Source organism: Ambystoma mexicanum, chromosome 8, assembly GCF_040938575.1.
Source record: "Ambystoma mexicanum isolate Mex_15411 chromosome 8, UKY_AmexF1_1, whole genome shotgun sequence".
Classification (NCBI taxonomy): Eukaryota; Metazoa; Chordata; class Amphibia; order Caudata; family Ambystomatidae; genus Ambystoma; species Ambystoma mexicanum.
Genome location: NC_090929.1, coordinates 641,681,417 through 641,702,958, shown reverse-complemented (window position 1 = coordinate 641,702,958; position 21,542 = coordinate 641,681,417). Strand labels below are relative to the sequence as shown.

Here is a 21,542-nt window from a genome sequence, read left to right as displayed (position 1 = left end):
ATTGAACTGTTGTGGAAGGGAACCACATTGTGAACCATTTTCTGTTGATGCTTAATCAGGCGACGGACGCCTTAGAACACTGTGTTTTGAGAAATTGATACCAAAGCAGGCGAGGGAAGCCTGAGCGAACTGTATGCTGATTAACTGTGTGAATTCTGAGCCAGGCAAGGGAAGCCTGGAAGAACTGTGCCCCAGTGAACTGTGTGAACTAGCCACCCATGCTCCCAATTACCTTTTACTACAAAAGCTTGGGGAACGGAGTGTTATTTAACTTAATTGCCATCCTGATATTATTTTGTATAGACCTCTTATGTTCTGGGCCAGGATTTGGAATGGGGAAGGGTTGTAAGTACATAGGCAGTCGTTGTCACATGTAATGAGCCATAAAGGGGGGGAAAAGCCTAAAGTGGTTAGCACATGTGAGGGACTGTCTCCTAGAATTAGGCATTCCTGAGCTTTGGATTAAACCCCAGGTACCACTGGTATGGAATTTGATTGACTTAAGAAGCAAGGTTAAAAAACAAACGCATGATAAACTGGGGTTCAAGGCTTACCTTTACTCTACTCTTCTGCCCTTCTAGAAATCTATATCCGCTTTAGGCTTCGATCTCTACCAGTAGCCTGCCTAACTAAGAGGTGGTAGGGGTCCCAATCAGAGCTGTGCCCAATGTGTGGCTCTGGATCAGAAAATATGCTGCATTTTTTATTACTATGTAGAAAAACAGAGTGTTTTAGACGCATGTACTTGCGACGTATTCTGAACAACGCAGGAATTCGTCAAGCAATGCCAGCTCTACGATTTCTAAGAGAATGCCTCCTCCCGTATGTGGTTTTTGGCACTGCGCGTTGCATCCATAGGGCATGGCTGTTTAGAGGCAGGACCATCAAATATGGCCCTGTCAATGTGGATAGAGGTAAGAGTCGGTGACTGCGAGCTTTGCTCTCCCCGACAATTACTGCACTTATATCCTGGCAGGAACACAGCCATACACTGACTAACCATAGCAGGGATTCTTAAGATGAAGTCCAGCATTTATACTCCCCTGTACTCTAATTCCCTGCGCTATTCCCCCATATTTTATGAATAGTATATACAGTATGGATCCCTTATTATTAACTGCTAATATTTTACATCTATATCTTTTCTGTATGAGCTGTATTTTTAGAACTTGAAGGTAAAAACGCTGAATAAAAGATGATGATATTATTTGACACTTTTTTTGTTTTGACATAACCCTGTACACATTATCATTTTACAATTAAGTGAGGGCAAGATTAGGTAAACACAGACAGCTTTATGATTTTGAAAAACTGACTTTGACATTCTTTATTTTAATTAGATGGTCGAGATTACTCCCATTATAGAGATAGGGCCAGATAGGAAGTCTCCAACATCCGATAAAGTTAAATAAAGGTTTTCAAAACTGTTCATTTGTGTCTGTGTCTGCCTTCTAAAACCATGGCTACCTCACAAGTGGCAGAGCTCGTACGTTCTACCATGTATGGGCAGCTGGTCATTGAGAACAGCTTCTGCAGCATATCTCTGGAACTCTGCAGCTATGCCCTTGCCAGTCTACTCCTCCTCTCTCGCGCCTTGATTTTTCCCATATTAGTATTACTCTATCTGTGTTCATCCGTGCATGAGCTGTGTGTTCTATGTTTGCTACCGCTCATGTGCCCGGAACTCTATCAGCTCCAGTTGATACACCTGCACCACTGCTGCCACCTTCGCTTTCACTTCAGCTGATTTCTGGTAGACTATGCCACCTTTTCTAGAGAGAGATTCCTGCAATGCCATCACGCTGGATCACTAGTCGCCATAACCATCCCTATTGAAAATGCCGGTTTGGAGCATCTCGGGATCCACAAACATGGGCCCTACAGCATGTCGCCTTGTACAATGAGTGTCGAGAGCTTAAACATGCTTCTCACAGACCAGGGTCAACAGGAAAACAAACCATGATTGCATAAGATCTTCCATACTTAACAAATGCCGGAAAAAGGGGGTTCACAATTGTTAGGTCATTCTAAAAGCAAAACTTTGTGAATTGTGATTCTTGGATCATTGATATTGATATTGATATTGGTTGTTTATTTGTATAGCGCCTGTACACAATCCCTGGGGAGCGAGTACTGATTCCTCGCGAGGAGGTTGGATCAATCATTGGTCATCTTGTTAATCATACAGTGTATTCATGTTTTATTTAAGGCTTCGTTATTATCCTTGGTATCATTGTGGTGGGTCTAATAAGATAGGCACTCCATGCTGTGCCATTAGTGTGTTGTGATTAGTGCTGCATTAAGTTATTTTAATTACTAAAGGCTATTTGTTTGCTATGGTTGTTTGTTTTTGCAACACATAATTAACCGAAGTACCATGAAGTCATATCTACAAAATATGTAAAAAAGCATGAAAAAGAAATCAATAAAGAGACTATATTGTAGGCCAGAAAGTACAAAACATAAGCCGGTGATTGCTAGAGGTACATATATTTTTACTGCCTTGATTCGTATATAGCACACTCTACCACAGACTTTAATATGCTACTGCAAATAGTACATGTACTGCCCACAAAGCAACAGTGTGATCTCTTGAAATCTGGACCTTCATGTTGCTCGCTCTGTGCTCCATCCGCACCCTGTAAAGTGCTTGGAATAAACTCAGTCCTGTTGAAGTAGTTAAGGTTAAGAGGTGGCTCCATGTCACCAGGGACACCTAATTCTAGTCCTGGCTTTGATTTTACATTGGTTTTATTTTGGTCCATTGCATTCAATCATAGTGGCTTTAGGCTCTCATAAATTAAAATGCAATTGTTGAAGAAATTAAATCTCTGTAATGGGGTATGGTTTCTTTGGTGACATGAATTGATCTGGTAACCTTAGATAAAGCTGAATGTTTGGCTCCAGGGGTGTGATCACCAATAAAAATTGCACCCCTTCTACAGGAAACTACAGTCTGGAATCAAGTAACAGAGCTCTGCAAATGTGGTTGTACAAATAGGCAACCACAAACCCTTTAATACCCATAGAAGCATTTCCAGTCATTGAATCAAATCAGGAGATGTTGCTCGATGAACATTATTCCAGAAATGTCCCTGATACTAGGAAGAGGTGCAAGAAGCCAACCACAATTTTTACCTGGGTCTCCAGGGCTGCTGAAGACCTGGCTGTCCACGGAGGTCTTTATGGTGCTGGGGGTCTCAGGCTGGCCCCAGGTTTGACCGCCAGGGGCCAATGGTACAGGATCGTGGGACTGCGGAGATTCCACGTCATGGCAGAAGGAAAGGCAGCTCTGCTGAAGCAGGGACGGGCGACGCGCACCTGTGCCTCTGATCCTGGTGGTGGCGACGTAGGGATTTATGGTGAGTGGCTGTAAAAAAAGAGAGAGGTGGGATGTAGTTCAGAAAAGGTAAAGAAAAGGACAAGGATCTACCAGGGATGGACACTGACCAGCATCAGATAGCAGAAGGCATTTATTTCAGTTAAAGGAGAAAAACACATTTTGGAGCACACGCTTAGTAATGTGGAATTAAAAATAGCTAATAACAAAAAATGCAACTGTAATAGTGTGCACGAAACTAATTGTGCCCCAGAAATGCTGGTGTCCCACTGAATCACTTGCTCTGCTCTGCATCGCACAAAGTGAAGGGGGACCCCGGCAAAATGCAGCAGGGTCCCTATAGAATCCCGCTACCCAAATTCACACAAAGTCGATGAGCGAATCAGGGTGCCCCTGAATAGCGAGGAACCGCTTGTGCCACATGGGAGTCGTACCACTGAAGCTTCCACCAGATCTTCCACATGCCTTACCATGGTCTGGAAGACCAACAGCGCAACCTCGTGATCATGTGAACTGGCGCACTGTGACGGGTTACAGTGGTTCGCCCTCGAGGGCCTGCTCTGCCAGTCGAGCAGACTGTGCAGGAAAGAAACATTCTGCAGATCTGTAGATCTGTATGTCATGATATGTCACAAGGGTATCCAAATTGGTAGCATTCAAATAATATTGCAATTTTGCTTGCGTTAATGTGCCTTGCGCATTGGATCAGTAGTATTGTGATCAGCGTTAGGAAATTTGACTGCATGTATCCCTGTCTGAAAAGGCCTTTATTATGCTACATAGTTGCATTAGGTGGTGATTACGGTTCAGCAACCAAGGCAACGGAAAATACAGCAACTTCATTTACAAAAAAACAGCTTGAGAATAGATAGGTAATATGCTTTGATGCCTTCTGTTTGTTTTACTCACTTTCACAATCATACCTATTTAATGGTTGTGCCTGTCTTATCCTCATAATATAGCATTCCCAAGAGCTATAGGTGTAAGCCTAGATGAGGGCCTACAGTGATGCATAGGGGATATTACAGCCATTAGCACCACTGCGCAATTGAGTCAACCAGTCAAGTTGCTCAAAATCCGGGCCCAAGCCCGGGTTCTGAGCAACCTGAGCAGTGGAGGTACCGCCGGCCACATTCCCTCCCGCACTCTGCTCTCTGCGTCCCTTCCAGCCCACCATACCTGTTGCAGTGACACAGCACTGCTCCATACCTTATCCACCTCCTCCCATGGCAGCCATGGAAACGGAATATGGGCTCCGCACAGAGCCCCGCCTCCATTTCCATGATGGCCATGTTAGATGAGGACGGCTTTGAGTTTATCAATGGGTGTGCGCAGGCTGTGACACGTTGATTCACACAAATATGTTGCTGATTGCACCCTGATGGCTGGCCTCGGGGCGCTAATAGCAATAAGTGACCGTTCTGGGGTCTTTACCAGTTGGTAATAACGCTGGGGCCAGTGTTAATATAACTTGAACCCAAGCACCTTATCCACAGTGAAGCACCCAAAATGGGTCTTATTGCAATATTATAGTCTTAGGTGGAAAGGTTTTAACACTATTGGAACAATCTACTGAGAAACCATTGAATTTGTTTTGTATTCTTTTTGATTTATTTTGCATTTATTTCAGCACGCAAAGCCCAAGCGCAAGCGAGTGCAGACTGGGAAAGCCTCACCTCATGTTACGGGGGCTACTTCAGGCGTGCATACAGACATAATACAGGAATTACAGATAAAATAGGTTGAGCGAGTTCAGACAGGGAAAGCATAGCCTCATGTTTACGGGGGCTACTTCAGGCATGCACCCAGATATAATACAGGTGTAGTAGGCAGCATTATAGAAACGTAATGAGAATGCAAAGATAGGTAAATCTTCTCCTCGTGGAAGGGGGGCAAAAGAAGAACATTACAATGAGGGCAGTTCTAAACAGTAAAGGAGTGCACAAGCTGCTTCTACGTACTGAAAGTCATATGAAGGAGTGAGAAGCGCTTGAGAGCCATCGGGGAAGGAACAATTAGAGGGTGAAGCGATGGTGTCATAGGCAGAGGCAGAGTATGTACAAGTTAATACATTGAGAGAGTCTTTGTGCAGGCAGCCTGGGGCGGATGACTTACACCAACTATTATAGTACTCTGCCCCTGCATTACCTGCAAAGATCTACCAGCATTCCAATGCTCTAATTAAGCAATAACATCCAGATCAGTGGGCTGGATGTGCCGGTAACGGACGGGGCCCATGTTAAAGGCTTGAGTGAAGCCGGGCCTTAACACCAGGCCTTGGTCCGTTGACATCCAATCCAGACCACCATTGTGGTATTATTCCGTTTAGCAGTCTGGAATTAATCCCCTGGTTCAGAGGTGGACTGGCCAATAGGGAACTATAAGGGTGGTTGTGTTTAGTGAAAAACGCATTTATTTGATGAAAATAAATAAATAAATACAACCAAGAAGATCCCAAGAACATGGTGGATGGGGGCTCGTGGAGTAGCCGCTCCTTCATTTCCATGGCGGTTTGAGTAAGAGGCAGAGTAATGTAAGGCCTGAGTAGATGGGGTGTGGAAAGCAGTAGCACCATACATAAGAAAGTAACTTTAAAAAAAATGATAATTAAAAAAGCAAGGACTAGTCAGCATGAGTGGAGCGAGTGGAGGACAAAAGCATCCAACAGCTTGCATGGAATGCAGGCTTATACGGTTGGGGAAGGCCTGTGATGCGATCAACCGGATCGGCTGTGCACACCACCTGCATTGGCAGACATGTCCTTCCAGTCTTTGAAGTCTCTGACACTAGGGTTGTGTGAGGTAAGCGCACCATAGCCTCCTGTTGGTCTATGTCCAAGCTTCATTTGACCCAAAAACAAAGGTGGGACCCCTACATGGGCATCTGGGGTGAGCTTCATTTGAGCCTGCCTCAGCTTGCGCAAGAACTTGCTAGTTATGCTCTACACCTGGAGCGCACCATTAGGAATTGGTGCCATGATGAACCAAAAGCAGACTTTCAATGCAGCGGGAGAGAAGCTGTTAAGAACTCAAGGCTGAAATGAATGACAATTTGAACACATGTTTTGCCAAGAGATGAGGTGTGCAGCAGTACAGATAATTACCTTGTTAAAGATTTGATTAACTTTTGTAAACAATTTCTAAGAATGCTTAAGGCTGTACAAGAGCTATAGATCCACTTCCCGGATCGGGGATTAAGGATCCCATACTAACTGCTACACATGGCATGCTGCAGCACCCAATTCTACAGGCTGCAGTTCACACGGATTGCTGCAACGCTTGACACTATGGCTAATAACGCTAAAAAATAGGCTGTACATTTCTATGACAATGGGTGTAAAAGTTTGTGCCTGTTGTTGCAACACACTTGCCACATGCTTCAGCTCGCACCACCATGACCCATAATATTCACCAAGACTGGTGCAACCTTCCTTGCTATGGGCTGGAACCTTACAGGCTCATTACTGTGGCACTTTATGCTAATTGCGTCAATTTCCATATTATGGCTTGCGACGATGCATGCAAAGAGCTGCAGCAGCTCATTAAGCTGGCGGTATTATTCTCCATTGAAGGATGCGACACCTCGCATACTATGCATGAAACCTCACATGCTATGCATGAAAGATTATCTGTATTTGTTATGACAAAAGATCCTCATAAATAGCTCAAAAATCAGAAACGTAGACACAATTTACCATGCATCAATGTTTCAATCGTTTTCCGAGGTGACAAAGACTGTAGTGCAATTTTAAATTAAAGAGAGATTTAAGGGATCCTGGATGCAATGTTCGCCAGTCTGTAACACTCCACACTAAAGACATTGGGCCTCATTACAACTCCGGCGGTAGCCGTGCCGGCAGAACTGGCATGGCTGCTGCCGGAGTCGCATTTTTACCGGCACCCGCGGGGTCATGCCGAGTTCGACAGACCCTGTAATTGGCCATTTGCGGGTGCCGGCAATAAGGGACTCTCCATCCCCATTCGGCCTCATAGGGCTGAATGGGGAGCTCGGATGCACCGGCACCATTCAGAATGGTGCCGGTGCATCCGATGTGCTGTGCTCGCGGGTGCCGCTCTGCCCACCAGGTCAGGCCTGGAGGGCTGACAGGCACCCGCGAGCACAGCTCGTAGAATTCTGGTCCGGGAACTACGGTACCAGCAGGCTTACCGGTACCATAGTACCCGGACCGCCATGCTTATAATGAGGCCCATTTTCCTTTTAGACCCAAATTGCACTTAGAGGACCACGTCTATTTGCACTTCACAGCAAAAGTTGCCCTAGGCGCAATTGCAAATGTTCCCTCTACATAGTGGAAAGTGAAGTGCAAAACCCAGGTGGAATTGCCTATACACTTATTTCCACTAAGAGTGTGGAACGTGTAAATGCCTCCCCCAATAAACGATTGGGGGAGGCACTGAGAATGGGTTTCTATGGAATCTGCCTGTTTTTACCAGGTGTAAAATTCAGCCGGATTCCACAGGAATGGCTGTTCCGGCAGGACCAATGCATGCTGCAGGTTTTTTTTTTTTTTATTGCGCACTCATTCGGACAACCTGTTTTACATCCTTTATTAATGTGTTACTTCGTTCGCAACCTGACATTGGTTTTCGTAATCCTTACCATAAGGATCGTACCAGCTTTGCCGATGAAGCCGACTGGACCCCTGGAAGATTTGGTTGGAGCAACAATCCGATCTTAAAAACACTTTGCTCATAGTCTTTTGAAGGCCTTTGTGACATTACCTGCAATATCTACATATGCAATCATCCGTCTACCTATTTTATCCGCTAATTGCATATTTAGCTTGTTTCCCCTTTCTCCTCTTATCGTTGAAGAAATCCAACCGGAAATGAAAATAGAAAGTGAACAGCAGAGAGAATGATTAGCGCTGTGAGCGTGGCATTGTGTCCCGACTCCCGGCGGCCCCGCTAAGGAGATAATAGATGGTCTGGAACTTCTTTAATTGCTTTAATTTCAGTGTATATTTCTATATGAGATCTATTGAGTCTGCAAACACGCAATTCAAAGATGCCTCCACACATGTATTCAAGTTTTAAAAGATCAGGAATAAAGAAAGCACACTTGGCTGGGGCCTATTGATAGAAACCTAAGGGAGACTTTACATGACAATAGATTAAAAAGGCAATCACAGTAGGTGAATGAGAGCTTTTTACCAAGATTGCTCCGATTAATACCAGCGATAATTACCAAATTCTTCAATTTTTCTATTAACATAGAATTGTACCTCCGTTTTTAAAATCAAATGAATAATGGACTTTGTAACATGGGAATGAGTGCAGCCAGTAAATGTTGGTTTGGTGCCACATGCATTTTTTAATTCAACAGACAGTTAAGTGTAAAAGGTCATGGGACCATTCTCACATGTTGCTTTATGCAGTTTTGTAAAGTTCAATTTCATTATGGGTACATTGCATGCCGGTGACTGCTTATGTTTGCACTTCTGCGCACTTTGCTCGCCTCCATGCAATTTTGGTCATTTCCACTACGTAGTGCAAAAAATGTGTTCAACCTGGCGAAAGCAAGTTAACACTTTTTTGGGACCTTGTAGCGCAAAAAAAAGTGTAAATGCATATATCCATTTATAATAGTGGTGGCAATTGCAATGCATTCCTATGGAATCTTCCTGCATTAAGCAGTCATTAGAAACAGTCAATTTCTCCAATGAACCCAACATAGGGTAGTATAAGACAGTCCGAAAAACCCAGGAAATCATGAAACCAGATAAAATTGCTAGGTACAGTTTTCAATTAAAATGTCCCTAATCATAAAAGCTTCTCATACATACTCGCAAACCTTAAAAATAAAATCCTCATTATTACAGTTCATTATAAAAAATAGTGTCTCTTGGTAAATTCTGATTTTAGCCTTTAGTAAGTGGGGCCTAAGCCACCTTTTCCGCTCATCATAATTGTTCCCACAAATTAGCAGAAAGTGCCTCGGACCCAGACCTTCGTCGGCTCCCATTCCACAATTAGATTTCATGGACAACACCCCCCTTCTCCAGGTGTTGCGAGCATTTAACGCAAGTGCGTTAAGTCTAATCATCAACATACATCTCCAACATCCATGGGATTTAATCTTACACATTTCTCCCCCAACTTCAAGGTGCAGGCGCGTAGCCTTATTCTAAACAATGGTTGGTAAAGTACACACCTTAGCCCCATCTATATCTTTTTCAAAACAAATGGCTTTCCCCGACAACTCTGTTCTTATTTAAAAAAAATGTGTGGGCCGACAATTCCTTCACTCCTTTATGACCACACTTAGTTAAAAGAGCACAGCCCTCATTATACCATATGCATTTCCTCCTGGAATCAGAGCAGACCCTCTGCCCCAGTGCATTCTGTATATTAGGGCTCAATTTGGAACCCCCAGTTCCAACTTAATTGCACTGTTGGATGCACCCGGGGGAAGGCCAGTTCATTTCTTAAGCAGTTTATTCTGGGCCACCCTCAACTGATCACACTTGGCAAACCCCCAAATCTTGATACCATATAGGAGCATATACCCTACTTTGCCTCTGTATACTTCAAGACATTAACTTAGGATGCAGGCCCAATATTTGCAATAGAACCTCATCAAACCTTCCATCCCCAGCTTTAGTTTTGCAGCGGCCCAACTTCCAGATGTGTCGAAGGCGAGCCCCAGATAGCAAAAGGAGCAGACCAATTCGATTCGTTGGCGCTTTAATTTCCAGACATAGTTATTCTCACCTTTCCCAAACACCCAGATTTTCATTTTTTCCCCATACTGAGCTGAAGGCCATTAGAAACATGCAGATTTCATAGGACCCCTATGCAATTATGTAAGCATACAAAGGACATGTTGGTCTGAACGCATGTTTTTGGCAGGCAGGGCATATGGGATAGGAGGTAATGGCCATAACGTTCCGTGCCAATGCTCTGCCAGCCTAAATAAGAAAAATGCCCCGGACTGTGAAAGCAGGAGGCAAAACTTGGCATATACCTTTTACGCAACATTCTTAAACCTGTTTGTGCACCCTGATGACAAAATGAGCCCAACGGGAAAAATTTGGTGAACAAAAGCTTCAGACCACTCAATCTCCACTGAGCCGCCCACGCCCCTGTATGTTAATGCCCTATTCTTATTGAGGGCTTTCCCTTGAGTCCAATGTCTGCAATGCTGACTCCTGCAACCTTCTCGGTAATGAGGTGAGGCGGGAAGGTGGCGAGAGTGATAGGGTGAGTGAAGAGGAAATAAAGACTTCAGTCATTTCCCAGAAGTCCAGGTAACCTCCTGCGGCAGCCAAATATTACCCAAGCAAAAGAGTCCATATGAAAATGCACTTCCTGCACTTGGATGAAAACAAGCTCTCTTCCCATGAGGGGTATTCTCTGGTGGGTAAGCGATTGTAATATTGACCGTGGCCAGATGCATGAAGTGCCCTATCACGTATATCGCATTGTGTTTGTGCACACCATTGCACATGTACAGATCTCTTTCCTGTGATTGATAAACCAATCAAGGAGGCAGCATGCAATGCATTTCTTTGAGTTGGGTTTAAGTGTCTTCCTCCTTGGGCAGAGCAGCAAAATCAGGGATGAAGGTTTGCAAAGGATAGACCCACCTCAATGATTTCATGTTTCACAGGGGACCATTTTATAGGGACACCTCTGGGAACATGGGAAGGCAGGATATGTGTTGTTGCCGGTGTGTTTCGGTGGTTTCATGGCCAAATCTGTGGTTTGTCCACAGACCAACATTGTAAAAATGTCCTCTTTTCTGACCCTTTGATATACCAGTGGTTTAGCCTTTTCCCTTTGCGCTCAGGTAAGTGCACCCACACATGTGAGTTACCATTTTTGTCAGGACACCGGTGGGAATGTGCGAAGGTAGGGCATTTGTTGTTGCTGGCGTGTTTCTGTGGTTTCCTGGTGACAAATATCTGAAAATAGTTTTTATTTTTAGCCTACATTTTGGACTCTGCTGGTCCTTGTGGGTAAACATTTCTAAGGCGATTTGCGAGAGTCAGACCTCTTTGGATTGCCACATATGTCTTCTTTTCCGAAATTCATAGGGCTACCTGTTTTCCTGGGTCACTGCGACACCCGAGGCACAAATCTGTGAGTTGTCCACATGGCCAAATCAAGTATTCCCCCGGGTGTTTGATGTACCAGTGGTTTATCCTTTTCCCTCTGTGCCCAGGTCAGTGCACCCACACATTTGAGGTACTGTTTACTTTGGGACACCTGTGGGAATGTGGGAAGGTAGGATATGAGTTATTTCAGGCATGTTTTTGTGGTTTCCTGGTGGAAAATGTCTGAAAACTTTGTTTTTTGCCCTACATTTTGGACTTTGCCGGGCCCCGTGGATAAGAAATTCTAGGGCGATTTGCGAAAGTCAGACCTCTTTCGATTCCCATGCGTGTCTTCTTTCAGAAATACAGAGGGTTCCCTGTTTTCCTTAGTGGCTGCAACACCCCAGTGCCAAATCTGTGGGTTGTCCATAATACCAAAAATCGAAAAATGCCATCTTCGCAGACCCTTTGGTATACCAGTGGTTTAGCCTTTTCCCTTTGCACTCAGGTAAGTTCACCCACACATGTGAGGTAACGTTTTTTGTTGGGACACTTGTGGGAACATGGAACAGTAGGACATGTGTTGATGCCGTCCTGTTTCAGTGGTTTCCTGGTGGCATATAATTTCCTGGTGGTGTGATAATTGTGTTTTCTTCCCTAGATTTTGGACTTTGCAGGGCCTTTGGGGTACAAAAGTCTAGAGTGATTCCCAAAAGTCAGTCCTCTTTCGGTTCCCAAGGGTGTCTTATTTTCAGATATGCATGGGGTTCCCTGTGTTCCTTAGTGGCTGTGACACCCCAGCCCCAAATCTGTGGGTTGTCCAGGCGGCCAAATCCAGTATTCCCCAGGGTGTTTCTTGTAACAGTTGTTTAGCCTTTTCCCTTTGCGCCCAAGTCAGTGTACCAACACATGTGAGGTACCATTTCTATCAAGACACCTGTGCAAATGTGGGAAGTTAGGACATGTGTTGTTTTCTCTTGCTTCAGTAACGTTTTCACACATTTCCAACAGCACTTTTTTACACAACTCTTTTGTTTTCAAATTGTGACCTACATTTAGTCGCTGCTTTAGGCATTGTACACTTTTGTCACCTGCACATGTCACCTATACTTCAAAAGATCTCCCTGTGCTCTTTTAAAAAATGTATGTTTGCCATTCTTCACCACATTTTTTTTCCTTATTTTCAAATGCTAAGTGCGTCTGTTTCGGCTGTCAGCATACAAATCCTGTGTACCATGGCTTTGTTTATGGCTTGTGGTATTGCTTGATTTGTGAAACATTATGCATTATGTGTAATTTCACAGAAGTCATTACCTTACAGGTACAAACATATCCAGGACATAACCTTTTTTCTGTAATTTTTCCAATTTCTTGCCACAATTTAAGCTACATAGTTGTTGCCTGACCTGCACAAATGACCACTTCCTGAACTTGGAATTTTGTCTACTTTTCAGAAATGTATGCCTTTCTGTCTTCCCATTCAGCTTTCCTACCCTCCTCTTCCATTCTGTAAAAGCATGGCCTATTGAAAAAAAACACCTACCTCTCACAAAACTGATGATAAACTATATACCCATTAGGGTCTCTCTAACTCCCGAGATTCCATTTTACACCTATCCGGCAAAATACTCCCTTCCCTACTTCATTATGGTGGACTGATTGAGAAAAATTTCCCCCACAACGTTTTGTGTATCACTATTAAAATATTCACTAAAGCAATGGTCATTGAGATGGAGGATTCAAACAAAAGCCAAGCTCACATGGCTTCACTGTTTAAATCCTCTAATCTCCATTTGATCTTTCCAAACCACATTTTCCTCCGCCCTAGTTTTCCACTAAAGCCAATACCTAGTTTTGCACTACAGCCAATCCCCGGCAATGTTTTAGCGTTTCTGCCTCCCCTGGCTTGTTACACGTAATGATATTTAAGCCCGGGGAAGCATGGAGGACTGCATCTCCTTATATTTCCTCAGGTGTGTGGTTAGCTCTCTTTGTAGTTTATACAATGACATTTTCTGTATATCTTTCCCTATTTTACAATAATCATGTTTTACATCTTCACCAGGCTTTCCATCAATGTAAGTTTGTCCAAGACCGTTTCTGTAAGAATGAGGTCAAAGCAATCCCCAAAATTGCTAAATTCTTTGTCATAATGATTGCTTAAAGATATATTCAAATCTACAAATAGCGAACCCGATGGTGCAACCAATGTTGCCTCGGCCTGTGTTGTACTATTGGGTCATATCATGACCCAATCCATTACATATGAAGGCAGCACCCTTGCTAAAATATGGTTGGTATCTAAAATATTCTTGTCTGCTTCATTACATATTTTGTATTTTAAAATGTTTACATTTATGTACTTTTTTAATGCCTGCATGCCATTTCTGGTAGTGTCACCAGGGTTATGATATGTGATATGATATGATATTTTATTTGTATCGTGCTCGTACACAAGTGTTTTAGAGCGCGACTAGGCAAGGGAGGGGAACAGGGGAGAACACAGCACAACATAAAAACGATCTTACTAGACCCAGTGACATTGAGAACGTGCAAGTGCATGGGAAAAGGAAAAGGGAAAAAGTGCATGGAAGGTGGAGAGCGGAAAGTGCAGAAGCCGAGGAGCGCAGATAAATAAAATAAATAGAAAATTGAGGCAAACTGTGGTAGTGCAGCCAGCAAGTGGCAAGTGCTGCGTTTAAGGCAGCAGACTGGGTAAGTCTGAATAAGTGCAGAAAAAGAAGAAAAATGGGGGGGCTGTATGGGTACAGATACAGTCCCCAGTGTAGGGGGTGGCTTGGAGGCAGTGCAGGAAGGTGGCAGAGTGAGCAGGTACCTGGGCCCAGGGGACAGAGAGTGGCCAGGTGCACAGTGCCAAGAGAGCAGATCAGCAGGGGAGAAGGGGAGCGAAGGCAGAAGCAAAGAGGAAGGTTTTGAAGTGCTTCCGGAACCGGAGATGGTTCTCCTCAAGTTAAAGAGGAACTAATGCCATCAGGGTCAAAGGTTAAGTTACATCAATTCATGTGATGTCATCTGGTCTATGATGGCACTTCCGCTGCCCCAGGCACTTTGCTGAATCGACGTCCCTGCATGCAACTAGGTTAAGGTGAGATATCTAGGTGCCACTCACCTGAATTGCATTGGGCATTAGAAAGCAAAGCAAGCTAGTGCCTGACAAAAGTAGATAGTATATCCACTTCATTTTAGGCACCAATGTCCAAAGGCAGGCTCCAATCTCCTGAAAGATATTTCATCAGAGGATGATTCAAAGCAATCACATCGCTACAACAAGCCACCCCTTCCAAGTAATGGGACATCTTAGACAGAATGAATATCTACAATAGGCAGATTGGATAGCTCGGAATTGCAAAGAAGAAAGGATGCTAAAACACACTAGAAAAAGGTAATAAAATACAAAAACGTTCAAATGCTTTCTTTGGGTCATGATTACGACAAGGCCAAGGCCCTGATGTAAGTCCTGGTGGTCATAGTATGCCTGGGAATGACACTGAATCTACTAGTTCATATACCATAGTCTTTAGTAGCTCAACAACATCCAGCTGGCCTTTTCATTACTTTGCACAGACACAGTGTCAGGTTCAATGTAATCACATCAATTCAATCAGAGCAGATTATGACAATGAAGTCTTTGGGATGAGGTGGTTCAAAGGTCACCATAGTGCTCAATTAAAGCAGCAGTGTTTTTTGTGGTTCAACACGTCTAATCAGCTGCTTGTGGTGTGAATCGAGATTCAATCAGGTTGTCACAATGTCTACGGGTTAGCTCAACAGTGTGCTGTCCCAGCAGCATGTCCTCAAACAGCCTTTCGTGACTGTCTACATTTTCACTTTGATTGTATAAAAAGAGCTTCAATGGCTCGGGCAACAGTACATTTGAGGGTGAAAAACTGGTTCAGCTGCTGTTCAATGACTTGATGTTGGTTCATATGATTTTTAGGGTCTGTTGAACTACAGCTGCACTCAGAAGTAACACCTTTGTGGCTCTGGGATGATGGGGTCTTCTTCCACGAACCTCTTGGACCTAAAGCTATCTTCTGCTCTTTCTCTTGAGGTTCAAGAATTCTTTCTTTCTGCACAGAATGGTCTTTCTTAATTGAAATGTCAGCCCCTGTGAGGCACAAGAGTGCGCACAAGGGTTGACAGGCATGCCAGGAACCGGAAGCGGCCTCAGCTGAGAAGGGGTATGTTTAGATGTGCGTGTGTGTGTGTGTTAGATGTTTGTGTGTGTGTTTGTGTGCATTACGGTGGGGGAAGTCTTGGGAAGGAGGGAGTTGGCAAGGTCTGAGGGCGGTTGGTTCAGGGGTTTTTCCAGAAGAGAGGGTGGGGGTGGAGAGTTGGGGGGCAAAGAAATGTACCTTTTTCAATATTCGTAGGCCGCCTGAAATCGGGCAAAAAAAATCAGTCTTTTTGTTAGGCGATGTACAAAAATCGAGAAAATGACATAGAACTGTGAGAAGTGCTTTCAATGGGGGATATAGCCCTTAAAATGTTTATTAGGGCTTACATTGTGGGCTTTCCCTTTGTGGAATAGCTCTCTGTATTTACTGAAAGGTAACACTCAAGTGCTACAACTAGTAGCAATTAGGTAGCACCACCAACACAACTAAAACAACCACAGTTTTCTCTTACACCAAATTCAACTAAAACTAGGGAGATTGCTCAATGATGCATTTTTCCAGTCTTGCAATTTTAAAAACAAGGCATCTCTTAAATAAGGCAATCATTTAACTGTGAACTCATACAAATGAAACGGTTTGCTAGATGCAATTGAGAACAGGGGCAAGGATTTCTGGGAATGTTTGCAGTTCATAGGCAACGGTTAATTGCCACTGCAATCATGTGGGCATTTTATTATAACTGTAGACGAATACGAAGAATATTCTTTCACTTACACAGTATGTTCCATATACCTGCGATGCAGCCTTCAGAAAATCATGTGTGATTTATTATGGCAAACAAAGGCTACTGAAAATGTCCCTAAAGTTGCAAAACAATCAGTAGAGCCAGCCCAATAAGGATCAAGATTCTAGGCTTCAAAATTGCACCCCTTTGCAAGTAAATATTGTTCAATGGTACTAGTTAAGACAGCTTGATGGGTATCTCTTTTTGTACCAATTCATAAAAAGGGAACAGAATCTGATCCCTCAAATGTTAGGCTAATCGTTCTTCTTCATGCAGGTTATGATGAATCCTATCAAGATCGAAGTAAGATGGACACCGAAGATGAGAGAAAAGACAGAGGTTTATTAGGGAATCATTACACTACCAAACCAACCAATAAACATATAACAATACCAGGATATTGTTTACTCAGAGTTCAATCAAAAAAGTTTCTGCATTCATCCAATTGTCGGGGTTCGACAAAAGGCTCTAGATTCCATAATGCACACTCCAGGGATATATCCAGTATATAGTCCTCCTCCTCATTTGCTCACAGCCCTGGTGCTTGACTGTCCCCACTTTTCTTTCTTGGCTTTTTGTTCTGTATACTTCGATGTATCTATTCAGGCCTTCTATTTCTCGTGCTCTAGTATTGAGAGACTTCTCATCTGAACTTCCAACAAAAGTTCAGATACCTGCGTTTCTTTAGAGGCTCAGTCAAGGATTCTTCTCTGCCTCCCTATCTCAGGGTTCTAGATCTGGACCACACTACCTTGTACTTGGCTAATTCCTTTATGAGTAGCCATGTTCTTGTACCTAAGGGGACATTTCCTGCACATGCTGGCTTATCCCCCCCTTATGCCTCTCCCTCCTCAATGCCTTGCCATGTGCTTGTAACTCCACCCTTCCACCACTAATACCTATGAATGTTAGGCAGTGTCTGTTCCTTCCTTCCTACCCTTCAATCTTCACCTAAAGACGCCTCCTCCTCTCCACTCTCACCCCCAAATATATTTTCAATATACTCCTCACCTCCTTCCGTGCTGTCTCCTCCAACCTTATCTGGACTCTTGTCAGCCCCCTCCTCACTGCATCAGATATTCTCCTCTGCAACGCCCTGCTCGTCAACACCTCACCCTCAATTCTCCTAATCTTCATCCCCAAACATGTCTTACTTTACCACATCTCCTCCTGATTGTCTTCCTCACCAGTCACCACCTCCTTAATCTTCTCCTTATCATTTACCACTTCCAACCTCCTCCCCAGCCCGATATCAATCTCTGTTCTGTCTTTTTCACCCTGCCCCAACTCCTTATGCTCTTACGTTGAACAGTCTCGAAAGCTGTTCCTACTCCACCTCCAAACACCCACAACGCTGTTAGTAAACCAGTGGCATACACCGTGGGTTTGCTCCACTCCTGGCCAATGGCCTTGCTTAACCTTATTCCAGTGGGTGGGGTTTTCAGGCAGGCAACTGAATTCCTTGAGCAGCAATGGCTTGTGGCTTCTCCTGCTCTCTTGCAACCTTACCCCGCACTGTTGCATAATGAGGACCGAGCTTCAATGATGGCCATCCACCATCTCGAAATGCATTTAGCCAATGCTGGGAGCAGGACTGCTGTAGCTGAGAACCACACTCCGTGCTCACATGCGTCCCCACTCAGCCTCACCACAGAATGAGTACAACAATGGTCTGACGCTACGTGGTTTTCTGTGTATCAATGTTGGTATGTGGAAAGCAGCACAGGTGATCTTTTGTTTGGGTGTGGTGCCTGACAAACCCTTCTCTTCTGGCTGCACCAACATTCTCATATAGGGTTTGTCACTGTCATGCAAAAACAGTCCATGGGAGTTGATGGCCCTATGCTAGCTGTACATAGCCATCTTTGGAGATGACTAGGATCTAGATGTAGTGTCCGTGTTTGAAGTGCCTCTAAAAGGGAAATGGGCACGTTCTTGGACATTGCCAACCTACCACTGCATGGTGGGGTAGGCTAAGGGATCCTCAATGTGCCACTTATAAGCCCAGCATTGTATAGCTAGTGGCAGCAAGTAGCCCCCTTAACCACCCTACCCTCTGCTCCAAGGGCAATGACTCGTATTTGTCACAGTTTTCAAACCTATTTGTGAAAAGCATTCCTGTAGACTTGTGAACCTGGGAGTAAAATACAAAGCTTATCCTTGCCTGCCAATCGGGTTTAAAAACATTTGATCGATTGTAAATAACAGAGCGGCCCTCATTATCTCATTGGAGCCATCCGGCAGTCAGCTGTCTGTTAACTTGTGTTGCTTCCCCCTAGATTGCTGTGTCACCTTTAATACTGTTGACTGGCAGCGGCCACGGGCAAGTCTCGCTGAGCATGCAATCAACTTGGGATTGCTGCAGGCCATCCAACTTTTGCAAACAATGGTGCAACTTAGATGGCCACTGGTGTAAGAAAATAAGAAGAACTTGAAGCTTAAAAGAAAGTTGTGATTTTGTGCAAGATCTCTCTTCTGATTTAGTTTCCAGACCTGGAATCAAGGTAAAATTATGCCCTCAAAATTAGCAGAGAGTAGAACTGTGGCATAATCACCATGAAGATGACACTATTGTTCTCAGTAAGCCCTCATGGGTTTACAATGATCAGTGGTGCGAAATATAACAAATGATATTTTTTACAATTCAACATAGGAAAAAGCAAACATTATGATGTTTGGTAAGACATTGTGACCTCAGCAGGGAAAGATGATGAGCCTCAATACGAGAAGTTATGGTAAAGGTAAAAACTGCAGTGAAGTGGTGGCAATTACATTACCAACTCCTTTCTGCCTTACTACCACACTGCCATACTATGGGTTTGAAGGAAAAGTGAAGAATATAGCTCCATCAGAAAACTGGAGATAATTTGTACATTTTATTACAATAAGCGTAGAAATTACTGCTCCAGCATTACCAGTGAGGGATCATTCTAAATAAATTCCCATGAGAGTCCTATGGACTCCAGAAATGGTCATTCACAGGGTCTCATTACGAGTTTGGAGGTAGCCATGCCCTTAATCAGGGCATGGCTGCCTCCAAACTCGGGTCCGGGTCCTGCAAATGGGGACTTACCGGGCCATTCCGACCTTGGAGGCCCTGTTTAATTCCCTTTCATGGGACCCGGACCCAGCACATACCCATTCCCATTTGAGGCCCGATAGGGCTCAATGGGAATGGGGAGGATGCTAACAATGGGCCCGTTAATGACGGACCCGTTGTTAGCATCCTGGTCTGTATAGCAGGTCCCGCTAAGGACGTCTGGTCTGGCCAGACGCCAGAGCGAGACCCACGGCAGGCCTTGTAATGTGGTGGCCCGGAATGAACGGTGCCGGTCCCTTACCGGCACTGTTCATTCCGCAGCAGCCACACTCCTAATGAGTTCCACAGTGCTGTGCCACCTGTGGTAATTGCATGGGACCAAGTGACGGTAATTCCACAGAATTACTACCAAACTAGTATTGATCCTGAATGTTCTTATTTAGGGGTATGTATTGCAGTCATTAACCGATTAAATGCTGAGCTATATGCAAGTCTATGCAAATAGAAGGAGCATACTCGTCCTCAGCTAATCTTTGGATTGGACATGGACCAATCAAGCAATCCAAAATGTTCAACAGCCTTATAAGAGCCAGTCACCTTCAGATACTGTGGCAGCTAACATTGCTTAAGGTCCACTTATGTTAGCATATAAGTAGTAATATAAGGGAACAAGCCAGTACACCTAGATATAAAAAAATAATGATTGAACCTTGGTCAATACTCCCTAAAGCTACACCTAAAAGCAGTGATAGTGCTGCATATAAATTAAAAAAATAATTAAATTGGTTTCTTATATTGCGATTACTGCCGGTCTCCAGCCTCTAAGCGGAGTACCAAGGCGGGGTACCAAACCTGTGCTGCTCAGTATAGCTTTGTTTACCAGACCAGAGTGTTGCCCCTGAGCTTTCCTTCCCGGTTATATAGGAGTTCATTGAATCAGCTGGGTCAGAGGAAAAACAAACACACCCCTATTTCTATACTTTATGGAGGTCCAAGTCTTTAACACTGAAGCCAGGAAATAAGGCATTGAAACATGAATAGGCCTTCAGGTAACTATTGGGAGCACATCATGGAAAGTATTAGCACCCAATAATGTACATGTTCACTGCATTATGAATTATAGAAGGTACACCATGTGACTTCAAACTTAAAATGTAGTATTGATCTCTTTCAAATTTGATTCCGACGATCTCATCTCGTTTTCAAATCTGTAATTCATGTTTTGAATCCGTTTGCTACTTGGCGGGAAAGTCCTACAATACAGATATTTTCAATGGAGATTCTTTTCTGAGCATACATGGAAATCTGTTTTCGCTAGTGTGAGGGGTCACAAATGAAAGCCGGACACAACATTGTCATGAAAATGAGTTGGAAAAATATAACTCTGACCCTATTCTAAAGAGGAGTTTTCCTACCTAAAAATCCCAAAACTAAGGATCTTTCTGTGTCAGGATGTCAATAATTAAAAAGCTGTCTTTGTGTCCAAAATGTCCTATCCTGACCCTCACACTACAAACAAAACAATAAAGTGTGAAAAAGAAATGTCTTCAGCCTGATATTGGAAAAAACGTTTGTACAACTGAAAGTTATAATAGCTCCAACGAAAACAATCTACAAGGTGAAATACCTTGGACCCAGAGGGTGGTTCCTTCCCCTGGATTTGAAATGGGGTGGCAATATCTCTTTTACTAACAGTTCCTTGTGTGCCTAATTCTGCAACAGTCTTTTTTTTAGTTAACTTAGTGTCTATTTTGTCTAGCAACTTTTAGTATTTCTTGTATCTCTGCAACTCACCTGGTATACTCCCCTGCCAGGACTCTTTGTGCTTTTCCAACAGCATTGTGTACTCTCCTGTCAGGACTTCTCTTGTGGTTTTGTTTGCCTGATATATCCATTGCCAGGACTTCTCTTCGGTTTCAATTGCCTGATATCCTTCCCTTGCCAGGACTTCTAATGGGTTCCAAGGTTCCTCCTTATCACTAAAATTGCATATACCATTCTTGACTCGGTATATCTGTCTATGATAATGTTCGTTCAAACTTTGCCCCACACTTGCATCTCAGACATCCATATCTTATTGGAGCTTGAATCTGCACTTTGCCTTTTCTGTATTCAAACACATTTCTTGTAGTTGCTGTGTTTAGCAATCTCATAACATTCAAATTGTCATTGGTGCGGTT

General features: G+C 43.7%; 1 protein-coding gene across 1 annotated transcript in view; it reads right to left on the bottom strand.

The window, feature by feature from the left end:
• The window catches only part of VWA5B1 (von Willebrand factor A domain containing 5B1), a 1,692,038-nt gene that overhangs the window by 223,422 nt on the left and 1,447,074 nt on the right, over nucleotides 1-21,542 (bottom strand). The window contains exon 15 of the mRNA XM_069610372.1: nucleotides 3,139-3,370. Within this exon, the coding sequence (XP_069466473.1) occupies nucleotides 3,139-3,370 (232 nt within the window). The remainder of the gene's footprint in view (nucleotides 1-3,138; nucleotides 3,371-21,542) is intronic.